We start from the raw sequence: 26,824 nt of genomic DNA, 5'->3' as shown, positions 1-26,824 counted from the left end.
TGCCTTCCTCATTGTGCTTTCCTACACCTTTCTTTCAGTTCCTGTTTTGTCGCACAGAAGTTCAGCAGACATCGCGTGGAAGGCTGTTTTGCCAAAGTTGTAAGCGCCGTAACCGAAGGATGTGGTCGCACTGCTAGTCTGCATGCTACAAATGAAAAGACAACTGGATTCAGCTTGGAAGAGCAGCAAAAGGCAACTGAGCTGAAGATTCTTTCTGACTCGAAGGGTCATGAAACAAACCACGGGACGTCTAGGATAGCCCGGGGTAAGATGTCACGGCGGATCTCTTGTATGCTTTTCACTGTTGCTGTAGATGTTGTATTTGCCAGAGGGGCAAATGCAGTTGGATCAGCTGTTGATCAGTCTGTGTCATTTATCTGTTCAAATGCTTAAAAATGAATGTGTTTCTTGGGTTTACCATACTTTACTGTACCATGCTGCGGTTCTTGGGATCGTAAACAAATGGAATTGCACATCCATGAAGCTGTACATCTACAGAGCACCAACTAGTAATCGCAGTTGTTTGATCTCACTATATGTCTTCATATTACCACTTGTCATCTTAGCAAAACCAACACTCTGGAGAATTGCAGTGCAGTGCAGTGCAGTGCAGTGTGTAATTGTAGCCTTTATGGATATGGGAGCTGAATATACTTATAGGCTAGTTTGTGCTTTTACCTGATACCCTAAAGCTGCCCAGGTACAAGCTGAGCTTAACATGTCACAGGTGCAAAGAATTCTGTAAAATGACAGGTCTTTATGTGACTGAGTCCCTGGTTCCGTGGTAGACGAACCTGAGCAGTGACCAAAAGATCGGTTAATGTAATACACATATGTATAGATGGACGTAAATGTACAGATTTTGCACTGGGTATGTTTTTTTCGTAAAAACACAAACCGCTCTGCCTGAAGCGTATATGTGAAAACTAGGTCTCTCTGAGGCAAAATACCACAGCTTGGTGGTGGAGGTTCTAGAAGAGCAAACATGTTTTGAAAGTGAAATCTGATAAACAGGGTGGAGTGGAGTCATTTCAGCAGAATCTGTTACAGTCTTCGTACACTGAGCCTTCGTAGGGTGATCAGTCCAATGAGCAGGACTGCAGGGCAGCTGTACGCTGTGAGAAGCGATTCATGAAACTAGATCAATGGTCTGAATAAGCAGGAAAGTCTACAGGGAGGATTGGCTTGTGCTTCCATCTCTATTGTTTTACTAGGGTCTTTCGTTAAATATTGTACGGCGTGGTACATTGTTACCTTACTGATGAATAATGAGGAATATACTCATAATTCTGTTGTACATACTGTAGGTTTCCAGACAGTGCAGATGATACTGAAAGCAGTTATTGAACTGCCTGCTGAGCATCTTGTGTTGTGACCAGGGGGGTAGCTAGAAATACTGGGGCCCCTGACAAAATGTCACCTTGGGGCCCCCACTGGAGTTGGCACTCTCAATCTGGGGTCCCCCTCCAGTAGATTTTGTCAAAGGGGGGGATGTCAGGGTATCCATGTCTGACACTGCATCCTGCATTGATTTTAACTCCAAAGCCATGCAAATGTCAGATTTCTGTTTTAAAGCAGGACGTTGCCTGGTGGGTCGTGTCTGTCTCACCTCTGCACCTCTTGTACTGGATTAACTGTCTCATCTGTCTAAATGGTCAACAACCTCATGTCTGGATTTCACCTGATTTCTCATTATTCTGATTGAACACTTAGTAAAGTTAAAATTTGAAAGAGATTGTGGAGAGTGATGCTCTGCTCCAGATATATTCTTTGAAAAAACACCATATTATTCATGATGCAAGTGTTTCAGGCTTCAGCTGTAAAAGGGGAAATGGAGCATCCAAACTTATGGATGTTAGTCCAATCCTGCTTTACCAGGAAGTGACATCAGTCAGTGACTAACAGTGCATGATAATCCCACCCAATGAGAGTATTAAATGCTCAGCTCCAAATGCATTCTTAAGCCAAAATAAAAACCTACACAGTTACAGATACAATAGGTCATGACCGAATAATTACGTTTACTATAAATACAATGAACATGATTAAAAAGTAGTTGCATTAATGGAGAGCATTGCAATTACTGATTTAACTGGAGGTGATGGAGAGGATTAGTTGATGTCACTGAAAGAAAAGGAAGTAGATGCTGTACAGTTTCCTCCTCGGCGATGTAACTTCTTCTTTGGAACTTGCACAGTTCATAGTCAAGAAAGACTAAAAAGATAAGCTGGAAGTGTAGGTGTATGTCATGCGCATTTTTATATCGCAAGAAAGTGTGTCTCTGGGACAGCAGGTATGTGGTGTATACCTGCCAAAGCCATTTGGGATTCAGGTATTGTTTTTGGTTTGTAACATGACTTAATTGCATTTACACTCATTACTACTTAAACTGACATCTGTATTTTAATGTGACAGAACATCTTCGGTGATCTGGCAATTATTACTAATGCTGGATAAAATTGCACATGTAAAAATGGGTGAAAATGGCAGGCAAGTATACATATTCATACGTACGTATACATGTACGTACCTGTCTTTGCGTTTCTTAGCATCCTTTCAGGGTTTACGTGACCATGACTGGAAAGTCCCAGTCACCAGGACTTTCCTAACGTGTTGATGGAGCCACATGTCAATGAGTGAATCACACCCCTTTGTTGCTTTAACCAGCCTTTTACAACCAGCCTACTAAACAATACGCATGAGCATGGATGTAGATCCCACTTACTTTAGAGAGTTTGTTGTCAAAAGCTGGACAGCTGGACGCAGGACAGCAGCACGTTGAAACAGGTTTGTCTGTGATTGTAACCTGATTTTCTCTGGTCGAGAAATACATGGAGGAATTATTCAGCCGAGCTGATGCGCAGTTATGGTGCGGAGATGCTGATGGTACTTTAGGATTCAGGATTCTCTCACAGGTGTCTTGAAAAAATCCTGGATTTGGTTTTTTTCATTGTGACCTTACAGTGGGACCCAAGATTTTGCCTTCAATTTTGAGGCCTGACAATGTTAATGCCATGTGACCCACGCAGATAAATAAAATAGATACTATATATCTGGCCAGATGTTTTTATTTTGTGAACGAATCATAATAAATTCTACTGATAACAATCATTGTGATAATACAATGATAGTGAAACCCACATTTGCAAGACGGGTGTATTTGCACAGATGATATTGATTTAAAAGGAACACGAAATTGGTCACCATCGAGGCACACGAGAGGGTTTTATTTTCGGAAATGAAAGCTGATTTCTCTGGAGCTTCTTTGCCTAGTAAAGCCTGTGGTTTGTGTCCCGGTTTTAAGCCGTTGTAAAATACAGTGATAAGTCATGCTTACCGCAGACTGTACATAATGCTTCTTTTCATTTCCAGTTGTTCTTTGTTTTGCAAATGCATTTTATTATTAATTTGACTTGTTTGACAGTCCACATTATCGTATATGTTTCCACACTTCCTGTAAAGTAAAAAAAAAATTTCATTTCTTCTTTTAAGTATTTCACATTTGATTGCTGTATAAGAACAGAAGTGATAGACATTGTTATATGTAAACCCAAGGGTCCGCGTTAATCATACCCAGTGGTACCGTAGCTCACCCTAACCAGATGGATGGACACCTGTGTGTTGATACAGGTCAGTGCCCAGTGCCCCCCCTCCGGCGATTTGCACCCCCAACTTGTAGATTGAAATGTTGTAAAATTAAATGAAATTGTAAATTGTGACGTCATATTTGAAAATGTGGCTTGTTTCAGTCATGCTGATGTATGATAATAATTTAATGTCAACGTATTAGCTGTTTTTTGGTTTTACCACCTATCCATGTCAGTGGTCCATTTTTAAAAAATCTTTTGGTTTTGTGCTTTGGCATAAGCTAATATAAGAAATTATTACAGGGCAACAGCGGCATTACGGATGTGTCATATAAACTCAAATTGGCAAAGAAAATGTTGCACAGCATGGACAGGCTTAGTGTCAGTGTCTCAGTTTGGATGTTTTTTCATGTAACCTCTTGGGTGGACTATAGACAAATCTTCAAAATTCTTGTATTAATTTGCATGTTAAATACATATAAATACATAGTATATTTTTCGACATTACAGATGTGACATTGGTTGGGCCTTTGCATGGAATCGCCCCACAACAGTTTCCCTAAACCTAATCCTGCAGGGTTTCCAGATCGTTCTTTGGTGCCCCACTTTGGCTTCCACGTGTCTTGTCTTCCCCGTACTGCCAATCCCCTTTGGAGGGACTTCGCCGACCCCTGCGTTTCTGTACACACGCTGTGGTGGCGTCTGGCTGATCAGCATTACAGCTCGAGGCCTGGCTGTTTGCGCATTTCACAAACAGGCTTCCTACACAGGCTTGGCTCTGCTTTGCTGCACGTCTGCATTTTCGCTGCTGTGAAATTGTGGCTTTCGGTAAACTGTCAGAATAACCTTTTGCCTCAAGAAAAACACTTTCTCTGCCCTCAGAGTGTAGATTTTTTTTTCCCCCCGGTTTGCATGCATCACCCATCCATCCGACTATCTTCAATCTTCAGTCAAGATGTGGTTGCGTCACTCTTAAAAATCGAACAGTCAAATTTAGCATTCTTTGCCGTATTGTTTTTATAAAATAGTTTTAGTCGATCAGCAGAAGCTTCCATCAGTGATGGCCTTTGCTATAAAAAGGGCTGGAGTAACTTCTCTGAGCATCATTACTCTGAGATTTCGACTACCTTTTCCACAGCACCGGAAATGCCACCTTTACCATCGGTGACCAGTTTCCGCCGCCAGTTCTTTGAAGGCTGTACCTAGTTGCCTCTCAGAAAGAAGACGGCACAATTTCACAGCTCTAGAAAGACGCAGTAAGCGGAAGCTGTAAGGCAGTGTATTTTTGTGTCTGAATGTGTGCTTATCTCCCCACACTGATCTCTGGGCTGGGGTCGCTAAGCTACAGAGCGTCAACACCTATTTTAATCCGGCTTGAAGCCTTTTCAACAGAAGTTACTGTGCTGCAATGTGAGGATCGAGCGTGTCTGTCCTTCCTGTTTATGTCTATGCACACTTATTATCTGCAGTAATCCTTATCAGCTTAACTCCACTACAAATTTAAAGAACAGAACTTTCTGCTCACTTTTGAATATTATTACCAGTATGATTCTTATTGCCCCATACAGTATCAGTCAAAAGTCTACACACACCTACTGAAAATCCTTTGTTTATCAAAAAGATAATGAACCTACGAACACCTCGAGTATTATGCAGTGAGTATTATGCAGTGAGTATTATCGTGTGAACAAGGAAACAAATGGAATGCTGCGACAAATGAGCTGCCGCCACAATCCTAAACCCTATGGAGCAGGTATGGGATGAGTTGGATCGGTGAGTAAGAGCAAGGTGGCCAGCATGTGCCCAGAACTTGTGGAAACTCCTTCTGGACTGTTGGAGAAGCCATTCCAGTTGGCTACATCTGCAAGCTTTTTGAAAGAATGCCAAAAATCTGCAATGTTGTTATCAAAGCCAAAGTGCGTAATTATAGCCAAAGTCTATAATTTGAGAAAACTTTGAAATGTTGAACACTTGGTCACTTGGTCATTGCAGTATTTGTTATATATTATAAATCTGTAAGTGAATAACATAGCTAAAATAAAGATGAAAGCTTTCATCTCTAGTACTGTATAGATAGCAGGTCATAATAGGATAACTTAAGGCTGGGAAATGAATACCAAACCAGTCATGGGAGAGGTTAACCCCAGTAACCACGGACTGGTTTGGATTGCTCCTGAGTTGATGTTATCTTGGTTGAAGTTTATTTGTGTTCCATGCTGCAGTTGCCTTGTGAATCCAATCTTCCCTAAACCACAGTAAGTTTGCACTTGCAACAGCACAATCATCGGTCAGCCCCTGGCTCTCACCCTACACATAACTTTTCATCCGAAGCCTTCCTCACCCTCAGGCTTAGCCTCACCCTGACTTGGCATGACCCGGCTGTTGCTCTGACATCCGTGAGTCATCCATCCATCTATCAATCCATCTCATTCTATTTAACCACTTTAACCGGGGTGCTGGTGAGCTTCTGCCGTCCCAGGCTTATCCCAGGAAGCAGGAGCCATAAAACTGTGGATTCAAACTCACACGACAGGAAATGTAGAGAAGCCATCTCACTCAAGAAGCTTTGGACTTTCAGGGGGAAGCTGGAGAAAGTCTACATGGGCACAGAGAAAACATCAGAACTTCACACATGGGCAGAGCAGTTAAATGTACCAGCTCCTTCTGCCCACTGGGTAGCCATAAATAAGTATTTTTCTTTGAAATTATTTAAAAGCTGGAGATGGTAAAAAAAATTATCTAACCAGAATTTTCACCCACTGAAATCTCTAATTACAGAACTGAAATGGTCTCTTTAGGAATGTTTTCTATGTCTGTGGCATGGATAACCCTTCCAAGGTTATGTATATTCTGTACTATTTGTTATTGTTGATTGAAAATGATTTGTTTTTCTACAACATAAGGACCCTAAGCACATCTCGAGGGTATGTTGTTGTCTTATGAACAAGGAAAGAGATGGAGTGCTGTGACAGATGACCTGGCCCCCACAATCCCCCCACCTAACCCCAACGGAGTTGGTTTTACTATTAGGTGAATAACATAACTAAAATAGAGACAAATGCATTAAAAGCAGGTGTGTCCAGACTTTTGACTGGTCCTGTATAAAGGATGTTTTTAGTGATTGTAGCGTACTTAACCCTTCCAAGGTTATGTATGTACGTAGATATAAAGTATGATTCCAAGTCCAAAGAGAACGTTGTGATGACAACTTCTTAAATATAAAACAGCAGTACATTTTAATGCAATAAGACTTTTATATGTTTTCATGCAAAGGTAGCTTGTCTTTTATAGTTGAGTGTTGTTAATATTTTTTTTAAATCACATTCACTATCGCACTAACATACCACTATTGCAATGCGTACGAAATAGTACATTTTTTGTGTGACCCATTTCCAAGCGTGTTTATCTCATATCTCAACACAGCCGCATTCATTTGTTTTGTGCCCTGCTTGGCTAATCATTACTCTGACTTATTTTTACAATTTTTTAACTGTGTGCCGTTGTTACATTTGTTACATATTTACGTTGTTACATTTTACGTTAAATTTTCTCTGAAGACGTTTCTGCCGTTAGCTTCTCAAGCAGATGCAAAAAAAAAAAGAAAAGGAAAAAAAAAAAAAAGAAAAGAGAAGAGAAATGGGCCCAGAGCGGAGCTTTGGGGATCAGGATTTACTCCTTCGGCGAGGATGTTGGGGAGTAGCTCTTTATTGTTGTAAGATGCCAGTGGAATATTACTGATGATTAATTCTCATTATCCTCTCTGGCAAAGGCCGCTGGAAGGACCTGTGTTATTGGCAAGCCCTGAATTAAAGGGAAGCACTCCATGTAGCGTGTTATTGTTTAACTCCTGTTATTTCCTATAGCTTTCAGCAGCTGTGTCTCATTGTGAACGTGAGTGTGTGTGTGTGAGAAGGGTAGGATCTTAATGCGTAGTCGGGAATAGGTGGTCGTATGATGTGAGACCCCCGTCGGCACAATGTAGTGCCCCGGTCGTTCTGTGGGAGTCCATCGGGTCGGTGGATCACAGACAATAGTGCCGCACCTGCTTCCTCAATGGACCCGGAGCGAGGTCTTCCTGTTTGGAGCTGCTGGGAGTTGGCGAGCAGGCAGTGGGTGTCCCTCTGAATCCTCCGACCCCCGTGTGAGTGACAGGTGGCGGAGTGGCCGGGATTGCGAGAGCCGCGCAAATGTCAGGACCGTTAATCCAAGCGTTCGGTTAGCCTCCTTTGCATCGTCGCCATGTCCTGAAATGTAAAATCCTAAAGCAGAACCACAGTCAGATGCATAGATAACCGGGTTTTAAAATACTTACATGAAAACACCCAAGCAGCTAAACTGATGCAGCTTCACAGATAAATTAAATGTGCTGTGTCATTAGAGCAATTTTCGATGTGACCGCACTATTGCCTCATGCGCTGTCCTGGAAACAGGAGCCAGCTCGAGGGTACCCAAATGTACCCTCGAAACCCAAATGTAAATAATCTGCGTCCAGACGAGACCCCGCGGCCTGAGCCACCATACATCACTATCAGCCGACAGTCCCCTTTACTGCCCAGATAAATCACTTCCATGTGTTATTGTGTCTTTATCCTTGTATGGTATACCGGCCATTCTCTGCAGCCTTTGCCCGACGTGACCTGGGCGTTATCCGCAATTTTCCCATCATGAGTGTGGCTCATTGGTGCCATCGAATCGTGCAGAAAAGCTTCATAGCTCAGTTTCATGTTTGCGCCTGGCCTATGCCCTTAAAAATCCCCTACGATTCCCGATTTGCATAAAGAAAAACGAGTTTTATGAAAAGCTGCCACCAATAATTCAGCACTAATAGTTCTATTCATCAAGACACGGCAACTTCTGGAGGTCAGGAGAGGTTAGGCCTGTTTCTGCCCGTAACATCAGCACGGCTGCTCGAAATTCTTGAGTCAAAATGGAAATAAGCTCGTCTTTCCGCCACCAACTTCCTGATGATTTTATATCCTGGGTTACAAAATATCAGAATGTGGAAGTAAACTTGTTGACATTCGAAAAGACGTGCGCACATCCCCTTATGAAGACATGTGACATGATTACAACACTCTTACTATGCAGAAAGGTACAAAATGTGGCTGTATTTTAAATGAATGTCATCAGTCTGAGAATCTGCAATCGAGGATTATACGAATTATAGCTGTAATCTAAACCCATGATACTTGAATATATAAAAACGAATTATTTATTATCGAGGAGTCGTATGCAATTATTTTTCGGGATTTCCGTAAGCGTAAGGGAATGTAATGAGGGTTTCTGCCATAGCGATTAAGGGAATCAAGCTGTAAACAGAAGTTGGTAGCACCCCCTGCTGTTCCCGCAGAGTAGGACGCCTTGCCCCGCAGATGTCCGGCTCGATGCAAGGACACCTGCAAATAAGGGCACTTTGCACCAGAACCAGTAGCCATCCCAGGCGCATGCCAACCCAGAGGTGCGATCCCGGCCCAGTAGTGTCGCACCAGCAGTTGCGGTGTGTGCTTCCTCTCCAGGCCTTTCCAAGTGTCGTTAATGAGGGCCCTCGCTGCTGGCCAGCGCTGACCCCCCGGCTTCCTCATCCGCTGCTCGCAGCTCGCTGACCCCAGCCGCACACAATGATACCTTCCTGTCTGTCCTTGCTAAGGGAAGCCCCCTTGTGGCTAAATATAGGGGACCCCCCCTCCTCCCGTGTCCAGTTGCCGTGCCAGCGTTAGGTTAGCGCCGTCAGAACGATCCCGAGTCACATGTGGCCGGTTGGATCGTGTGCCGGCAGTTATGATCGCGGCGTTCTGCGGTCACGTTTTTCCCGTATGCCACGTGACGACAGCCTGGGCTTTCGTCTCACTGATTTAGCTACGATTAAATAATTAAAAAATGCGAAAGAAAAATAAAGAAATATGAGGGTGAATGTGCCTGTTTGGCATGGGCTTGTATGTGCTTGTGGATGTTCATTTATGAAGCAAGGATGCTCTTTCTTTATTGAAATTAAGAAAACCATCATATGACATAGTTTCTACATTTGATACATATTTATCTACACTTGTAATTTTTAATAGAGTGATCTGTTGTAAGCGTGCATTAAAGTATTTCTGGCAGGGTGCTTTTTAACACGTGGAATAAATTGCAAATTAGCCCACCAGCTTGTTGCCTTTGTCCCAGGGTAATATTCAAATTGACTTTTTCACATCACATATTACTAAGCCACAGGTCGGCTAGGAGGTAAACAAGTTCATTTTCTTAGTCCGTTTTTACGGTTTCACAGCACAGCATTGAAGCGAAATCAGTCTGTCACGGGATATTTCAAAATGTCAGTCTCCCTATTTCTTTCGGGTGTTTCCGACAGTGACTATTTACTTGATAAAAAAGGGCATAAACCTGGCTGTGGACAGTAGGGACACAAATATTGTGGGGGTACCGTGTGTTTAGGGGGTCCCTACCAATGCTGAAACCAAACCTACTCCCTTGCTCGCAAACCGCTCCCCATTTGGGCATGTTTCTGCTTCCTGCTCATCAGATGGGGTCCCCTCAGGTCAACCTGCCTGTCAAAAGTAGGAGGGACATCTGCTGATCGTCCAATCAGATTAAAACCTTGTCTTTTAACATCATCTGTTAACAACCTCGTCTCAGCTGAGGTCCCTCCAATGATGCTTGATGTTCGCAACAAGAATATTCTGAGTCACCACATCGGGCCGCCTCGGACTTCCTCATTACTAAAACACTTTGCTATTCTTAAAAGACCAAAATGGTTGTTATTTATTTGTTTATCAGAAGGTTCCACTTTTTATACTGCATTATGATATAAAGTTTTGTTCTCAGTATGAAGCAACCCGGGTTAGTATTACATGTGTCAGGTTGTTTGACCTTTGGGTGTCTGAGTCACACTGAAAACAAACGCATTACTATTATTACTGTTAAGGCGATATGGGGATTTTTCTTACATTTCGCATGATTTATAATAGGATTTTGATATGGCATAGAATGGATTTACAGAAAAATGTGTTTCTCCTTAATATTGTTCTTCTGCTGGATGTAACATCCACTATTATATATATGGGGGACTGTGTGACTCACTGGATTTGGACACTGTACCTGTGATCCGTAGGTCAACAGTTCGCATAAAATGTTAAATAAATGTAAAATGAAAATACACATCTGCATGTATATATTGTGTCAAGTATATGCATTGTATCACATCATTTACTTAATTGTGGTCTAATGTTGGTTTGTCAGTAGGAAAATAAGAAAAAAAAATTGGAGTTATGGAAACATTTTATGTCACAAGCGAGCGAATCACTGATCGTGGGCAAGCATTTGCACTTTTTTTGTTTTTTTGGTTATTGCCTCAAAAGTTGGTGCTGATTCTGAGCAAATTCCACGCTGTGGTGAGAGTAGGAAGTGGCAGACGTCACCGCCAACCGTCACCGCATCCTGGCCTTTCCGTGTCACCTGAACGTGGTCAGAAAGCCAGCGTACCTGAGCGTGGCCAAGGTCACCCTGTTACAGAAACACGAAACCTTTTTGGCAGAAAATGCCAGTCAGGCAGTGATCAGCCAGTGTGTTTTTTGCCTTAATTCACTGCCCCATTTGAGCAGAGATTTACTCATCCGTTGAGTTTTCAGATGAATCTCATTTAAGCTCATATAAAACTTTGGGTGACGGCATCGATACAGAAATGAAACGTATACATCTTGATAAACATTCCCACTCATATATCATATGTCAGCTTTTACAAAGAAAAATATATGGACCTTTAGTCCTGGTCTTCAAGAACCAGTGTGATTGTGAATCTTTCTCATAGTTAAAACTACCAATAGACAATTAAGGACTTCAATGAATTTGCAGTCATTTCTCTCAGGACCGAGGTGAATAGCAACGCAATAAGACCTAGAAGGCCGGCAGCCCTCCAGGATGAAAACAGGACATCCCCCATTTCAAAGTGTATTGTTCTGTTTATTTTGTTTTTCGTTGGCTATTTCTTTGTGGAAGTTTTTCCTGAGTATCTTTCCCACAGGTCAAACAGCAGGTTGAAAACCTACCGCTCTCTGGAGATGGGTCTCGCTCTTTAATCTCGAGTAGTGTCGTCTGCTTGACGCTTGCCCTTTCTCCCCAGGAGGTGAGCCAACATGCAGAACACCACATGCACAGAGGACCGTATCCACCACGCCCTGGAGAGGTGTCTGGATGGCCTGGGAACTGGCTCCTCCCTCTCACGGTCCTGGAATGGTAGGTGTCCCCATGCCAACGTTCATCATCTGCTGTCAGACTCATCCATTTATTCTATTCTTTACTCTTCTTCATCCAGACATTGTATGCAGCCTCAGATATCCATGTATAGGTATATTTTCGCTGTATGACACAGTTTTGTGGATTAGAACTCATGGTTAGAAAGTTGCTGGTTCCAATCCCATGACAGCCAGGGTGATCATGTGATTGTCGGGCCCTTATCCAAGGCCCTTACCCCTGAAAATGGCTCCTGGGATGCCAAATAAAATGTGGACCCTACAGTCTTACTCTAAGCTTTGCTGCCTGCTCTTACCTGCATCTGTATGTCTCATAGTTGACTAAGATGGGATATGCAAAATATAATGAGTTCCTTAGCACCTCACTCATACAGTTAGCAAATAAATCATTTTCACAGATCATTACTTAAGGTCAGCATTGGGAAAACCCACATCCTGTCAAAGGTCACTTTTTCCACTATTTTGCTACTCCTCTGAGTGTTGTATTACACGAACAGCTGGAACTGCATCTGACACAGAAGACACAATACAAATGGTTTTTGCAAGAGATGCAATGCTGAAATAAGTTCATAAATCTATGTTTTGTGAAAATGGGCTGCAGATCTACATATGGCAGGTGAAACGGGCGCATCGCAACTGCTCCCTAACAACCCGGGCAGTTTTCTCGGAAAAAACGTGCCACTTCGAATTTCACGCGACTCGATAAGCTTTCAATCGCTCTCTCTCTCTCTTGCTCTCTCTCGCTCTCTCTTTCTCGCTCGCTCTCTCGCCTGCTCTCTGCTTCTGCCTTCGGTGCGGAAATCTTATAGTTAGCGTGTCAGCTAGGAAGGAAGTGGCGACCACACATAGTCCCATGATGGGGGGGGATGTGATGAGCACGCTGACACTGATGCCCACGCACAAAACCGTGCCGAGCGAGAGGCTGTTGCGGTGCAGAGAGCCACCGCAGCACCATGTGTGCACAGTGCAGGTGAGATTAAATATGGGACGTAGCACCAGGCACTTTTCAGCGGGATTTCGTAAGGCTGTAAAGTACCACAAAGCATCTTGTGAAACGTAATGGAAGGAATTGAGCTCAATTTCTGATTTGAAGAATATCCTCAACTGGGTTAGAAATTTGATTCCTGATCCTGCAGAAGCGCAGTTTAGGTTCATGACACTACGGGCTGAACGACCCCCATGGTGGCAGTCACACCACCTGTCTGGGCCGTAAGGTCTTCCTCTCCCTTGCTTGGCACTCTGACCGTTGGCTTCTGTGAAGGGTTTAGTTTCTGCAGTTGGGCTCCCCAGGATGATCATCCACGCCCCTTTCTCCTCCTGTGTGTCCCGTTTTTAGCTGGGCTGTGCATGAACCGCTGGAGTCTGGAGGAGCTAGTGAAGAGGGACCCGGACAACTTTCTCATTCTCCTCCACCAGATTCTCAGAAAAGCCAAAGAGGTACAAACCCCTCCTTCAATGGCCCCCATCGGCCGTCACTCCTTCCATCAGTTGTCTCTTGCCCTGTAAATGCCTGAATAGTTTCTTTTAGTCAGCTGAATTGGTTAGTAAGCTGGACAGGTTACGTACCATCTGGTATCTTCTATAGGGAGACGTAAACCCATAGCAGTTGCCCAGTTCACCCGTCCCTCATGTCCGTAGGTCCAGGAAACGTCCGAGTATGAGCTGGTGGCCCCACTGGCTATCATGTTCTCCAACACCCTCCTGCAGGTAAGAGGGGGAACGCTAATCCCACACACTCAGCTTCTCACTCTGCATTCTTCATCTAATCATGTGGACCAATAGGAGGAGATTGCAAGTACCAGGACTTGCAAAGCCAGAAGGCCATTGGCTGGAGAACCAAGGCAGTTCTCCTACCATTTATTTTTCCTCGGCGCTCCTGTTTATAGAGAGCTACTTGTCTGCATCTGATTCCACAAATGGCTAATGCCTGCACATTGTCCCCTTGTCCGCTACACCCTGAAAGGTCTGTATGTATGTTTTTTCTTTTTTAGACGCCGCATTTTCCTGTGGACTCCCAGCTGCTAATGGAGGCCTATGCAGTGTTCCACCGCTTCCTGACGTGGCCGGAGCCATATTGCAGCGTATGTCGCAATCTGCTCTCCACTGTCTGCCAGGAGATGAAGGCCCCAGGTAGCCAGTGCCCCACCTTGATTATCTTCAAGAGCAGAACTGAGTCACCTTAAAAACTCCTCCAGAAAGGTTAACTGTGGTTCTTGGAAAAAAAAGATATGCTGTATTTTATCTATTGCCACCTAGTGACAAACATAATTATTGCAGCAAGTGCCAACCACAAACTTCCCTCCCTGTAATTGTTTTCACTGAAATTTTAAAGGAAATGTGAACTGGAACAGATGAACATTTTGCAGCTAAAAAAAAAGAAAAATTTGAGTTAAGGCTGTTGTGCATCTAGTTGTAGCTATAAACAAAATTAAAGAACTTTTCTCAACTGTTTTGAAGTTAGTGTGTTATGTCTGTTCAGCCAATAGGGAAAAACCTGGATTTTTTTTCTTTCCCTGGAGACAACTTTTGAACAGGTGATGAATCTTTGTTCCTAGTTTTCTAAAATGCCGATCGGCTTATGTGTTTTAGGTATCTCCTACCATCGGCTGGTGAGACAGGAGCAAGGATTAGTCACACCCATCCAGAGGTCAAAGACCATGTGAGTTCATATTTTCATAGATATTATCCAACGCTCCTGTATTTCATTATAGAAACATTTCTGCAGTTAGTAAGGTTATTTATTGAAGAGGAACTGAGTTTAGTTATAGTGTAAGTTATATATCATTTTCTTTGCATGCAACTGACTTGATAAAAGCACAGTTATGTACTTTGATTGGTGCATAAATGTGTTTCTTTAATCTACGATGCACATTTGGGTTTCATTGATTACATTTTAAATTTGTCCTTTTGAAATACACAGACTTTAAGCCAACTTCTGCTTTTTGCTTCTCTTAAAAGCGGAAGGTGACGTTTGTAGGTCAAGTGGGTTATAATTGTTTTTGCATTTTTGCGAGCTGCTGTGCACTGAACAGTCTTGTGTTGTGATAACCATTTTAAGAGTATCATAAGAGTGTATTATTAAGAATATAATATGTCTATACTACTGAAAACCCAAAAGACAGGAATGGCTTAAGCATTGATGTTTTGTCAGATATCTTCTGTGGAACCAATCTGTAGCATCTACATGTCATGCAGGATATCGACTTCCGTAGAGCTTAGGGCTTCTTACAAGGCTTTTCACAGGTCATCATTAAAGGAGCTGACAGTTGATAGTGTCATGTACGTGACGGTTGATATGTTCCCCGACCTGGTCCTTCAGAACGGTGCTCCTGATGAACCCGGTGGACGTCCCGCCTGAGTTCCTGTCCGTGGCCGAGCAGCTCAGCCAGACCCATCACTCCCAGAAGGAGGCCTACATCACCCTCATAAAGCATGCGTACCAGGCAGCCTTCGGCACCAAGTACTCACTCCCCTGCATGCAGAAGGCCCTGCAGGTACACGCTCCCACTGAGAGGGAAGGGGTCCACTTTGCACAGGGGGAAGTGGTGACCAAAATACCATAGATGGCTGTAGTTTCATATCCTGATGACTTTTCACTGCTCTGGATTTCCCCACACGAGTCTTTTAGTTTGCCCTTCAGCCCTTTCGAATCTTCCAGCACAGTGTTTCTCAACCCAGTCTGTGGGGACCCCCAGACAGACCGCATCTTTGCACCCTCCAAGCTCACAACACCGGTACCAGCTATTTTGTGTTCTTGATTGGCTGGGAGCAAAGCGGACTGTCTGTGGGACCCCAAAAATTTGGTGGAGAAACACTGTGCTGATGCGGCGGTTTGACAAGATGCGTGAGTTAACGCCTCATGCGTCACCTGACAGGATAAAAGTTTGGAGGAGTTGGGTCAGATCTTCACTGCGGTTTCGGAGCTCATGGAGTCAGCTGCCTCCATGGAAGATCCGGATAAAGCCCGGGCCGACTTACTGCAGGGCCTGGAAGGACTGAAGGAGAGGGTTGGCATCCATGTGTCCAATGGCAGGAGATCAGAAGGTCTGGCAGCCTTTAAATTTACATGGAAAAGTTTCCTAATATCACTTATTGCATTGGGCTAGTCTCACTTTAACTAACTATTCACCGTGTCGTTGACCTAACCAGGACAGTTGCAGACTCTCCCTCTGCCGATCGCCAGAACTTGCATGTATGAGTGGGACAAGGACAATTTTGGTAACGATCTTCAGAGCTTTTCCTGACATAAAGTATTCCTGTCCATCCATTTTCACCTGTACATTATCTAATTGTGATTTTCTAGAACATACCTTCAGCTTTACATTTATGTATATTTTTTGATTTCTTTGACAGATATTTTGAACCAGATTCTGGAAGATGAGCTTGCACAAATTCCTGCTGAAGAAGGACTGGACGAGGATGATGATGAGGAGGAGAAAGGGGAGCGGGACGAAGAGGACATTTCGGAGGAAGACGACATTGTGACGAATGGCTGTGTGGATCATAGAGCCTCCACCATCTCCACCATGTCCACACTATCCACAATCTCCAAGGACTCCATGTTCTCCACGATCTCGGTCATTTCAAACTGCTCTATGCCCTCCGTGTTGTCGGTGGCTTCTGGAGCAGACAGTGACTTCTGTGAAGACATGGAAGATATCCTGCCAGAGCGGGGCACCAAAACCAAGCCTGGTTTAAGTCAACGCTTTTCCATGCTCTTTAAGCCAAGAAGCAGCCATTCCCTGTCCCGCGCCAAAAGTCTGGGCAGTTCTGAAACCAAAGACTTTGTGGTGGTGCGATCGAAACGCTCCAACTCTCTGCCCCAGCATGCCCAGCTGCACAAGCCAGAGCGGTTCCCTCTCAAGCCCGTCTGCTTCCGGAGAAGGCCCATCCTGAGCTGCGACGAGGACAGCAAGGCCACCACTCTCCGTGTGGTAGTGTTTGGTGCCGACCACGCTGCCGGGAAGGTGGCCCGGGCCTACAGCAGCCTGCGTCTGCAGGAGAGCACAAGCCCACACCTCACTCGGGTTTTTAAGCTGCGGTTCTTCTTCATTCCGGTGAGAAGAAGCAGCTGCAGTAGCAGCCCTTGGAAGATGTCCGAGAGCCTGCTTCGAGACTCCACCTGCGGGGTAAGTATGGCTGCTCCTGAGCAAAACAGAGAGACAGACAATGTGGTGATTGTTCATTGTAGTAGAGTAGTTATCAAGGAGTTATGAAGATGGTTGATATATTTATATTTCAGTTTTTAGATCAATATCAACTGTTATACAGAAAACTTTAATGGCAAAGTCTGTGTAGACACTGTGTAGTCTGTGTAGACCTGTGTAGCCTGGTCCACAAAGGCTGGATAGGATTCAGGAGTCCATCAAAAGTGATCTGGAGATTTTGATTGACTCTCCTTCACAAACTGGCTGCTCTGTGAAAGACTCAACCTGTCCTCACAGGAGCAGAGCTCGCTTGGCATGGAAGACAGCACTAATGACATTGCACGCTTCATCGGAATGCTGGACCCCTGGTACGAGCGTAACATGCTCAGTCTGCTCAGCCTGCCTATTGACGTCCTGTGCCAGGTGAGAACATGACCCCCGGTTCTGCTCGAGCGCAAAATACTCACAGGCACGGCATGATGAACCCCAAGTAATGGCCTACATTTGCTTTAAGGTGCACTAACCGATCATGTTTGACCCCCAAAGTTCAGTTCATCTGCTTAGTGTTGTCACAATACCATGACCGTGTTCTTTATTGCGCATAGCACCTCCTGCTGATTCACTGGCATCATTACTGTCATTACTTTCACAGCAAACCTCAAAAACAGAAACTGACTTTGGCGGCTGTGGCGAACGTCTGTCCATTCTGGCAGATCTGGTCTTGTACTACTGTCGCAATGCTGTCCGACCTGTGCTGGTACAACTCTACCAGGCTGAGGTGGGTCATCCACTCCCCCTCAAAATAAGATAAGCAGACGAGCACGTAAATTGGCCAGTATTAAAATGCTACAACTACTTGTTAACATGTCAAAACTAGATCTGAATGAAATATAACAGCAATGTATCCAATGTGCCTGTGATACCCTTTGCACCATATTCAGTGTTCAATAAAAAAATAAATGCTGTACGAATAGCCCCTTGCCATGGTCTATATGAGTGACTGAGGGGTTTGTCCTGCTGCAGCTGACCCTTGTAGGAGGAGATAAGAGGACTGAGGTCTTCATCCACTCCCTGGAGCTGGGCCATGCTGCTGGTACCCGTGCCATTAAGGCTTTGGGTAAGTCTTCCACAAGTTGGTCCAACTCAACCAAGCTACAGACCAACCTTTTGAGGTTCCTACTCCTACTCCTAAGGTAGCCGTATCAGTTTAGCAACAGCTCCACAGTGAGCTAAATGCGTACATTCCCCAGTCATTTTTTTCCCTAAAGCTTTTACGCCTTTGTGTAAATTTGTGCTCAGCGCCATAAGAGGATTTTGAAACCCTCTCATACCTACTGCCATGTCTTTTGGAAGATGATCTACTAGGCTGATCCGGATCCCATCCTAAGCATAGGCAGGGTTGGAAAGTGGAAAGCAGACATTATAACCTTACTGTAATACTCCTATTAAAGTCACCTCTGTTTTTCTGAGACATGAATTTTCCACATTGTGTCCTGCAGGAGCCGCCAGCAAGCGCTTTGGGATTGATGGAGATCGAGAAGCCGTTCCATTAACACTAGAGGTGGTTTATAACAAGGTAGGGGCCGGCTGCAAAAATAACTTCTGTACGCTTAAAATGTTAAATATAGAAATGCTCACAGGAAATGGCCACCTTAAAATATTCTGTCCGTACCTCATAGGTGGGTATCAGTGGCAGGAGCCAGTGGAACAGAACAGACAAGGTCTGCACGTCCATAAACCTGACCAAAGCCTGCAAGAAGCCAGAGGAACTTGGTATGTTATTGCAAGAACGAAATCTCCACTGGAAACACGGGGTGCTTTTTTAAACTGTTTTGAAATAAACGGGACATTTTCAAAAACTTACATCAGACACGGGGAACTTTGGCCCCTCTGTCGCTATTTTGCCATCCAATTTAAGATTGAAGACACGACTTCAGACATTCGCTCACTCAGTCATGAAGCCGCAGATATATATACCTCGGTCAAAAATTAATAGAACCAGAAGAAGGTTGTAATGTTTCCTGAGTAGCTGAGCTACACCTATAGCCCTATATAAGGTTAATTTCTAGATGAATGCTTAACTAAGGAAGAAATCTGGATAAACTATGGCTGGTAACCCCAATTCCAGGTTTACATCGATTGCAATATTAGTTTTAAGTCTTGTTTATTTTATTCCCAGCATATTTCTTCAGGGAAATGAATTCAAAAAGCAGTTGTAGTGCAAAGACAACTGAAGAAAACCAATGCAAGATCATGTTTGTACCATCTACAGAGAGAATTATGTCACATAAATATGTTGTAAGCATGACAATCAGCCCCCAAATATAAATTTATATTCCTTTTATTTGTAAAAAATATAGTTGCAGTTTTTTTAATGTCTGAAAATGGAATTAAGGTAGGATGCAGATAATTCTGCTTCTCCTGAACTCTCCCTGAATACTTCGGTCTTTAGCAAATAACACACGACTCTCATTCACCTTCATTTTGAGAAGTGAATGTTGGCCTAAACCGGTTTAAAACGAGAAATAGAAACCAACAGCCTGTCATTCTTCGTTGTTCAGACTCGAAGATGGAGTGCCTCCAGATGACGATGACGGAAGTGTTGAAGAGACAAAACTCGCGATGCAAAAAGGCGTACAATCAGGTGAGCAGGAAGTGAGAGGGTGCGAAAAGGGCCTGGTAGCAAAACAGGATAAGGTGCAAAACTTACAAAAACATCAATTTCATGTGGTTTGGGACAGCAAAGAGTCACAGAGAAAGAAAAAAACACAAATACAAACCAGAGGCAGTTCCTGCACAACACTGTCTCACGAAAACCGTTTAAGCTGTGAGGCGCAGCTGTAATATTGTGTTACTGCATTTTACGCAAGCAATTTTTGCTGTCTGTTAAAAACTCCTGCGGCCGCTTAGGCACACAGATGCAATATGGATGAGTCACAGGGCGTCCCAGTTAATACGGTCATTCCTCCATCTCTAAGCAACTGTCAATCACGGAGGTGAAAGTGGACAAAGTGCAGGTGAGCGGGGGAAACACCACCTTCGCCGTCTGCCTGGACCAGGATGAGAAGAAGATCATTCAGAGTGTGACTAGGTAACGTAAAACACACCTTTCAGGCTGGAGCGTAGCTTGGATGGCAGGTCCAGCCTCTGTTTGCCTGTGCTGAGTGCTTCTGCTTTTGAGGAGATCTTGTGCCAGTTTGACAAGCTAACACAATAGCTTTTGGATTGATTGAGTGTCAGACTCAATGAAGAATTAATTGTACATGAATGTGCAGCATATACTGTATGTAATCATACACATCTGTGCATAGATTATATGTATGTGTTGATGTGTTTACATACATTGTCTGTATGTGTTGATGTGTTTACATACATTGTCTGTATGTGTTGATGTGTTTACATATGTTTGTCTGTATGATTGTCCTTATCGGTGCCGTTTTCCTGCTTGGTTGCAGGTGTGAAGTGTCTGTGTGCTACAAGCCCGACATCATGACAGACCGGAGGCTGCGCAAGTCCCTCTCCACATACACCGAACCCCTCCACCCAACCTTCTGCTCTCTGCTCTGCCTGCCGATCGCCACCTTTACTGGGGCTCACCCGTGAGAAAGTTACCCTCCGCTGGAGGTCTTTTACTGGACCAAGTTTACCAGAGGTCTAGATATTTGTAAAGTTTTTCTTGTTTTAATTATTATTATTTGCTTTATTTATCATTCATGACGTCATATATTGTCCCAGGGAAGTGGGTAAATGTGCAATAACTTTAATAACTTAAACCTTGAATAACAATAACCTTGAATCTGACAAAAACACAAGATAGACATAATTCATTGATAATAATTAATTTGAATGATGGGAAAATGAGTCTCGTACCAGGCTTCTGGTGCAAAGTTCACACACACACGCACACACACACACACTTGCATTTATAGCTTATAGTAAAGTAATACTTCGTATGTTAATCTAAACAAATACAAAAATCTATAAAGTATAGTAAATTATTACCTATGCAAAATGAATCATAAAAAGCGCTTTAAAATACGATGTAATTCTAACCTTGTCTTTAATATAATTACCGCTTTATCACTCGTATGGGGGGTTAGCCTATATGCCTCTAAGACATTCCTGTTCGTGCAAATTAAACATTTGTTTTATATTGGCAGCTTTGTTTACTTTGAGAATATTATCAGACACTTATATGCCGAAGAAAATACACTAAAAATGTTAAAGCGTTTTTCCGACTGTTGTTTCGCAATGGTCTAACATGCGATATGAGATAAATGAAAGAGCTGTATTGTGATGTACTGTATTTTCAGAGTGAAGATACTGTATGAACTGTTTGCACATAATAATATGACATAACATGACTATGTGATTAAATTCGACCCTTCGTAAGAAGTTTTAATACATTGAATGCAATATAAATGATCATCGATGCAGCAGACCTATTTTCGACACGAGACAAGCCGCACGAGCGTCGTGTCACGTGCAAAACGTATCCTACGCCGCTCACCGGGAGCGCGCACTCGTAGAGTCACCGTGTCAACCGCAGCTTTGCGGCGGATGCTGGGTTCTACGTTGATAAACACTGAGCTGCAAGCAGGGCAGCGTTTTTCCCTCTGACAAATATGCCTTCAAACGTGCATGTTAAATACCTTTTTCAGAACATCTGCCGGAAATTAAACCATGATACACGGCTGACTCATCCGTATAGATCTGCTGCATTCTCATCGTTTTTAGCTCCTTTTTTTATCCATACTGTGCGTGTTGATCTCTGTAAATACTGTATATATACGTACTTGATACTGTAAAGTACATGTGCATCTAGGCATAGCTTACGTAATGCGTATTGTTCATAAACTAACATATGTGTATATAGTGTAATTTATTGTGATTACGCATTTTTATAACTTGTCCCATTCCTATTTAACTAACAGAATCAAATTCCAAACACAAGCTTATCACAGGAGACAACGCAAAGGCACGCGCTCTATTGTGCAGGTGCTGATCACGGACACTTGCTACTTTAAAAGAATCATGACTTGCGGGATGAAAATAAAATGCGGTACACGCATGGTACATCATGAAGGATTGTTTATCAGATTTTTATGTATGTTTTGAACGGTGTTGATTTTTTTTTGTCGGTTTTCTATCGGAGAAACATTTCATCATTTTACCTATATCATACGCAGTTAATATCTTTGTAATGCACTTGCATATAGTTACCAGACTCATCATGACTGTTGAAATGTTAAATCTTTGATCGGTGTAAGTATTTTTTGTTTGTGTCTTAACATGTGCTGATGTATTCTTGTTTTAGTGTCTCTAAATATAAACTGGGATCCCATTGAATTTGCATAAGCTTGACCCCTTCGGCATGATGGGGAAATTTGGACCCCTCTGTATTTGCTTACTGAACATTATTTATGTTTAGCGGTCGTTTTTTTCCCCCGTATGCGTTTTTTCCCGCCATTGATGATCGCGTGCTGAGATAATTACATTGGCGGCAAAAAGGTGTCGGTTTTGCCATCGTTTTTCAGGATGTTTCTTAAAATGGTTCCTGCAAGAGGAACCGTAAATGGCTTAGCTAGTGACTGTAACCCTGCCTTCCAGTAAATACCACACACAACATGTCGTTGTTATGTGGATCTCCAGGCATGTCAAACCATAAACACTGTTAACTTGAGCCAAATCATTCAAATGCCTTGAGTTCTCTTCCCACTTCGCACTGAGAAATAGACCAACTTTTACTATTTGTATAAATATGGCAAGCCAAAATGAACGTTTTGGGTAACCGTCACTGTATTGCTGTTGTAACCAATGTATCTTCTCAAACTGCAGTGCAATTCACAAGTGTACCTCTCTCTCTTAAATAAAACTCAATTACATCACATTGAACTGGTTTTTTGCACAGCAGGACAGAGAAAACAAATGTCTGTGCCTATGATTGTAAGGTTGTCAGTTTGAGCCCAGCCTTGGCAGAATAGTCACATCTTTGGGCCTACATATGTGTCTGTGTCTAATGGAGAGCAAGATGAGGTAGGTGGAAAGACAATTTCCCCACAAGGGATCAATAAAGTGTCATTATTATTATTGTTATTGTTATTATTATTATTATGTATACCAAAGGTTAGGTGCTACCATTGAAGGTATGACAGTGTGTCATCTCACCAGCCACCTCCTCCAGCTCTTCTGGGCGGATACCAAGGCCTTCCCAGGCTAGTAATCTCTCCAGCGTGTCCTGGGTCTGCCCCACAGTCTCCTCCTGCTTGAACATGCCTAAAACACCTCCCCAGGGAGGAGTCCAGGAGGCATCCTAGATAGATGCCCAAGCCACCTCAGCTGGCTCCTTTCGACACAGAGGGGCAGCGGCTCTGCTTTGAGCTCCTCCTTGAATATCTGAGCTCTTATCCTATCTCTGAGGCTGAGCCCTGACACCTTGCGGAGAAAAATAATTTCTACCTCTTATATCTGTGGTCTCATTCTTTCGGTCACTACCCATAGCTCATAGGTGAGGGTAGGAATGTAGATTGACTGAAAAATTGAAAGCTTTGCCTTCTGGCTCATCTGCCTCTTCACCACAACAGACCATTACAGCATCCACATTACTGCTGACACTGCACCGGTTCACCTGTCGATCTCCCGCTCCCTTCTTCCCTCACTCATGAACAAAACCCAGAGATACTTAAACTCCTCCACTTGGGGCAGCAATTCATCCCCTACCCGGAGAGGGCAATCCACCCTTTTCAGGTCGAGAACCATGGTCTTAGACCTGGAGGTGCTGATCCTCATCCTGGCTGCCTCAAACCACCCCAGTACAAACTGCAGGTCACCGCCCGATGACGCCAACAAGGTGACATCATCTACAAAAGGTAAAGATGCAATCCTGAGGTCCCCGAGCCGGAACCCTTGGCTACACCTAGAAATTCTGTCCATAAAAACTATGAACAGAATCGGTGACAAAGGGCGGTCTTGATGGAATCCGACACCCACTGGGAACACGTCTGGCTTACAGCTGGCAAGGCGAACCAAGCTCTCGCTCTGTTTGTACGGGGACCGAAGGGCCCACAACAGCAGACCCCGTATCCCATCTCCCACAGCCCCACCCCTGAGGGACACAGTCATGTGACTTATCCAAGTCTATAAAACATGTGGACTGGTTGGGCAAACTCCCACAATTCCCTCCAGTATCCTTGTGAGGGTGCAGAGCCGATCCAGCGTTCCACGACCAGGATGGACTCTGCATTGTTCCTCTGGGATCCAAGGTTTGACCACCAGGCCCGTCTCTCCTGTACCCTGGTATAGACCTTCCTAGGGAGGCTGAGGAGAGTGATCCCCCTGAAGATGGAATAAGGAAAAACTGTGTTGACAAAATAGGACGTTTGCTGGTAACTTGGTAACAGCTAGGGGGCACTGTAGTGTCAGTCACGATTTCGAGCTAGGCCTTTGCCGTAAGATGTAATAATGTAACCGGCAGTATGAGACTAGTAACCCATTGTCGGTGTCTGACAGTGAATGACTAGCATGTAGGCTACACATAAAGCAAGATAAAAAGATTTATAATAAATTCATAATTTGGTTTTCAGCTCAGCCTTCTTGCCTACGTTTTCAATCCTATCCACAGCCTAAGTCTGTCTGAAGTACGATTACTGAAATTAATATTGCATAAGTACTAAAATAAGTAATAAAAGTACTTTTATTAAAAATACTTTTAAGAACAATTTAGCAAAAAACTGCCCTGTTATAGTAACAGCAGGACATTTAGGCCTCCACTGTCAACCCTGCGCATCAAATGTGTGGGTTGTGAATTTGACTTCTCACATTCCTGTGCTTCCCATGGGCTAAACACACGAGGTTTGGCAAAATTGCCCTGTGGATGCCTTAAAATGCATTAGCATCCTTTCCTACATGCACCTTCCAGGATGGACTTCAGGCTCACTGCAAGAAGCCTCACTGCAGCCACCTTGAGGACATCTGAAGAACTGCAGGGGTATGGCGTCTATGAGGACAAAAGTATCGGGACACACCTCTTAATCATTGCATTCAGGTGTTTCATTCAGACCCATTGCCACAGGTGTATAAAATCAAGCACCTAGCCATGCAGTCAGGTTTACAAGCGTTTGCGAATGGGTCATTCTGAAGCGCTAAGTGAATATGTAATACTGTCACAGGATGCCACCTTTGCATTAAGTCAGTTTGTGAAATTTCTTCCCTGCTAAATATTCCACGGTCAACTGTAAATTGGAATTATCACAAAGTGGAAGCAATTAGGAACAACAGAAACTCAGCCACAAAGTGGCACACCATGTAAAGTAACAGAACCGGGTCGCCAAGTGCAAAGCAAAGTGTGTAAAAGTCGCCAACGTTCTGTTGACTCAATAACTGCAGAACTCCCAGCTTCCTCTGGCATTAACCTCAGCACACAAACTGTGCACTGGGAGCTTCATGGAATGGGCTTCCATGGCCGAGCAGCTGCATGCAAGCCTCACATCACTAAGCGCAATGCCAAGCCTCAGATGGAGTGGTGTAATGCACGCCGCCACTGGACTCTGGAGCAGTTGAAACATGTTCTGTGGAGTGACGAATCACACTTCTCTGTGTGGCAGCCTGATGGACTAGTCTGGGTTTGGCGGATGCCAGAAGAACATTACCTGTCCGGCTGCATTGTGTCACCTGTAAAATTTGGTGGAGGAGGGATAATGATATGGGGCTGTTTTTCATGGGTCGAGCTTGGCCCCTTAGTTCCAGTGAAGGGAACTCTTAATGCTTCAGCCTACCAAGAAATTTGGACAATTCTATGCTTTCAACTTCGTGGCAACAGTTTGGGGAAGACCATTTTCTGTTCCAGCATGATTGTGCCCCAGCACATAAAACAAGGTCCATAAAGACATGGTTGGGTGAGCTGGGTGTGGAAGAACTTGACTGACTCACACAGAGCCCCGACCTCAATCCCATAAAACACCTTTGGGATGAACTAGAATGGAGATTGTGAGCCAGGCCTTCATGCGCAACATCAGTGCCTGACCTCACAAATGCTCTTCTATATGAACTGGAAAAAAATCCCACAGACACACTCCAAAACCTTGTAGAAAGGGTGGTGTGAAGGATGGATGAAGAACAAGTGTTAAGGACACCCAGGAGATCCGAGGGACTCGAGAGGAAAGGAAGGTTACAGCAAGACAGTAAATAAGCATTCAGTATGCCACATACCACAAAGAGTATCTCACACTGAATGGTCATGCAGGATGGTATATATTCAGGTAAGGGCAGATGTTTCTGCTAAATAGCTGGGTTTGCATTGCGTGTGCACACAGGACTTGACAGTGCATGATGAGCTCCATGAAGAGTTGTGAACTCTTTACCATGCTAAGACAATGATACCCCAGTAAAATACAGATGGGTGAATTACTTTCAATAGAAGTGTCAGCTAAATGGTGAAATACCATGAGACAGGTTTTATTATGCATTATGTATTTCCAGTCTATGAGGAAGCAGGGATCACTCCCAAATACTTGCATCAGCACATAACGTTTCAAATGTGGCAAATGATTAACGGGAATAGGTATGAGGAACTTGAGGAAGACGAAACATTTGTATCTATGTTGTACTTGGTTGGTGTGGGTGTGAAATCACTTATGACGTGGCTTGGTTGGTTGTTGGTTAGAGCTGTAACCTCACACCTTTTTTGACTCTGGGTTTATTCCCCTTCCTGGTTTTGTGAATCTGGAGTTTGCAGGTTCCGTGTTTATGGAATAATGCATAAATAGAATCACGTCTTTTCTGACAATAAATAAGAAATTTAACACCAAATTTAGCACTTTTTGCCAAATGCTGCCACAAAAACGTAGCA

At 43.6% G+C, this 26,824-nt stretch overlaps 1 protein-coding gene across 1 annotated transcript; it reads left to right on the top strand.

The window, feature by feature from the left end:
• On the top strand, positions 1-22,865 carry pik3r5 (phosphoinositide-3-kinase, regulatory subunit 5). The gene is made up of 18 exons (XM_023791886.2): positions 1-265; positions 11,701-11,813; positions 13,167-13,267; positions 13,469-13,537; positions 13,822-13,960; positions 14,420-14,489; positions 15,150-15,324; positions 15,706-15,874; positions 15,980-16,048; positions 16,184-16,959; positions 17,275-17,400; positions 17,630-17,755; positions 18,001-18,094; positions 18,477-18,553; positions 18,657-18,750; positions 19,539-19,621; positions 19,956-20,068; positions 20,433-22,865. The coding sequence occupies exons 2-18, from the start codon at positions 11,714-11,716 to the stop codon at positions 20,578-20,580; spliced, it is 2,529 nt and encodes an 842-aa protein (XP_023647654.1). The 5' UTR covers positions 1-265; positions 11,701-11,713; the 3' UTR covers positions 20,581-22,865.
• Positions 22,866-26,824: the final 3,959 nt, after the last annotated feature.

The sequence above is a fragment of the Paramormyrops kingsleyae genome, chromosome 5, assembly GCF_048594095.1.
Source record: "Paramormyrops kingsleyae isolate MSU_618 chromosome 5, PKINGS_0.4, whole genome shotgun sequence".
Taxonomy (NCBI): Eukaryota; Metazoa; Chordata; class Actinopteri; order Osteoglossiformes; family Mormyridae; genus Paramormyrops; species Paramormyrops kingsleyae.
The sequence above is the reverse complement of the archived record's forward strand: the minus strand, read 5'-3'. Positions and strand labels throughout refer to the sequence as shown.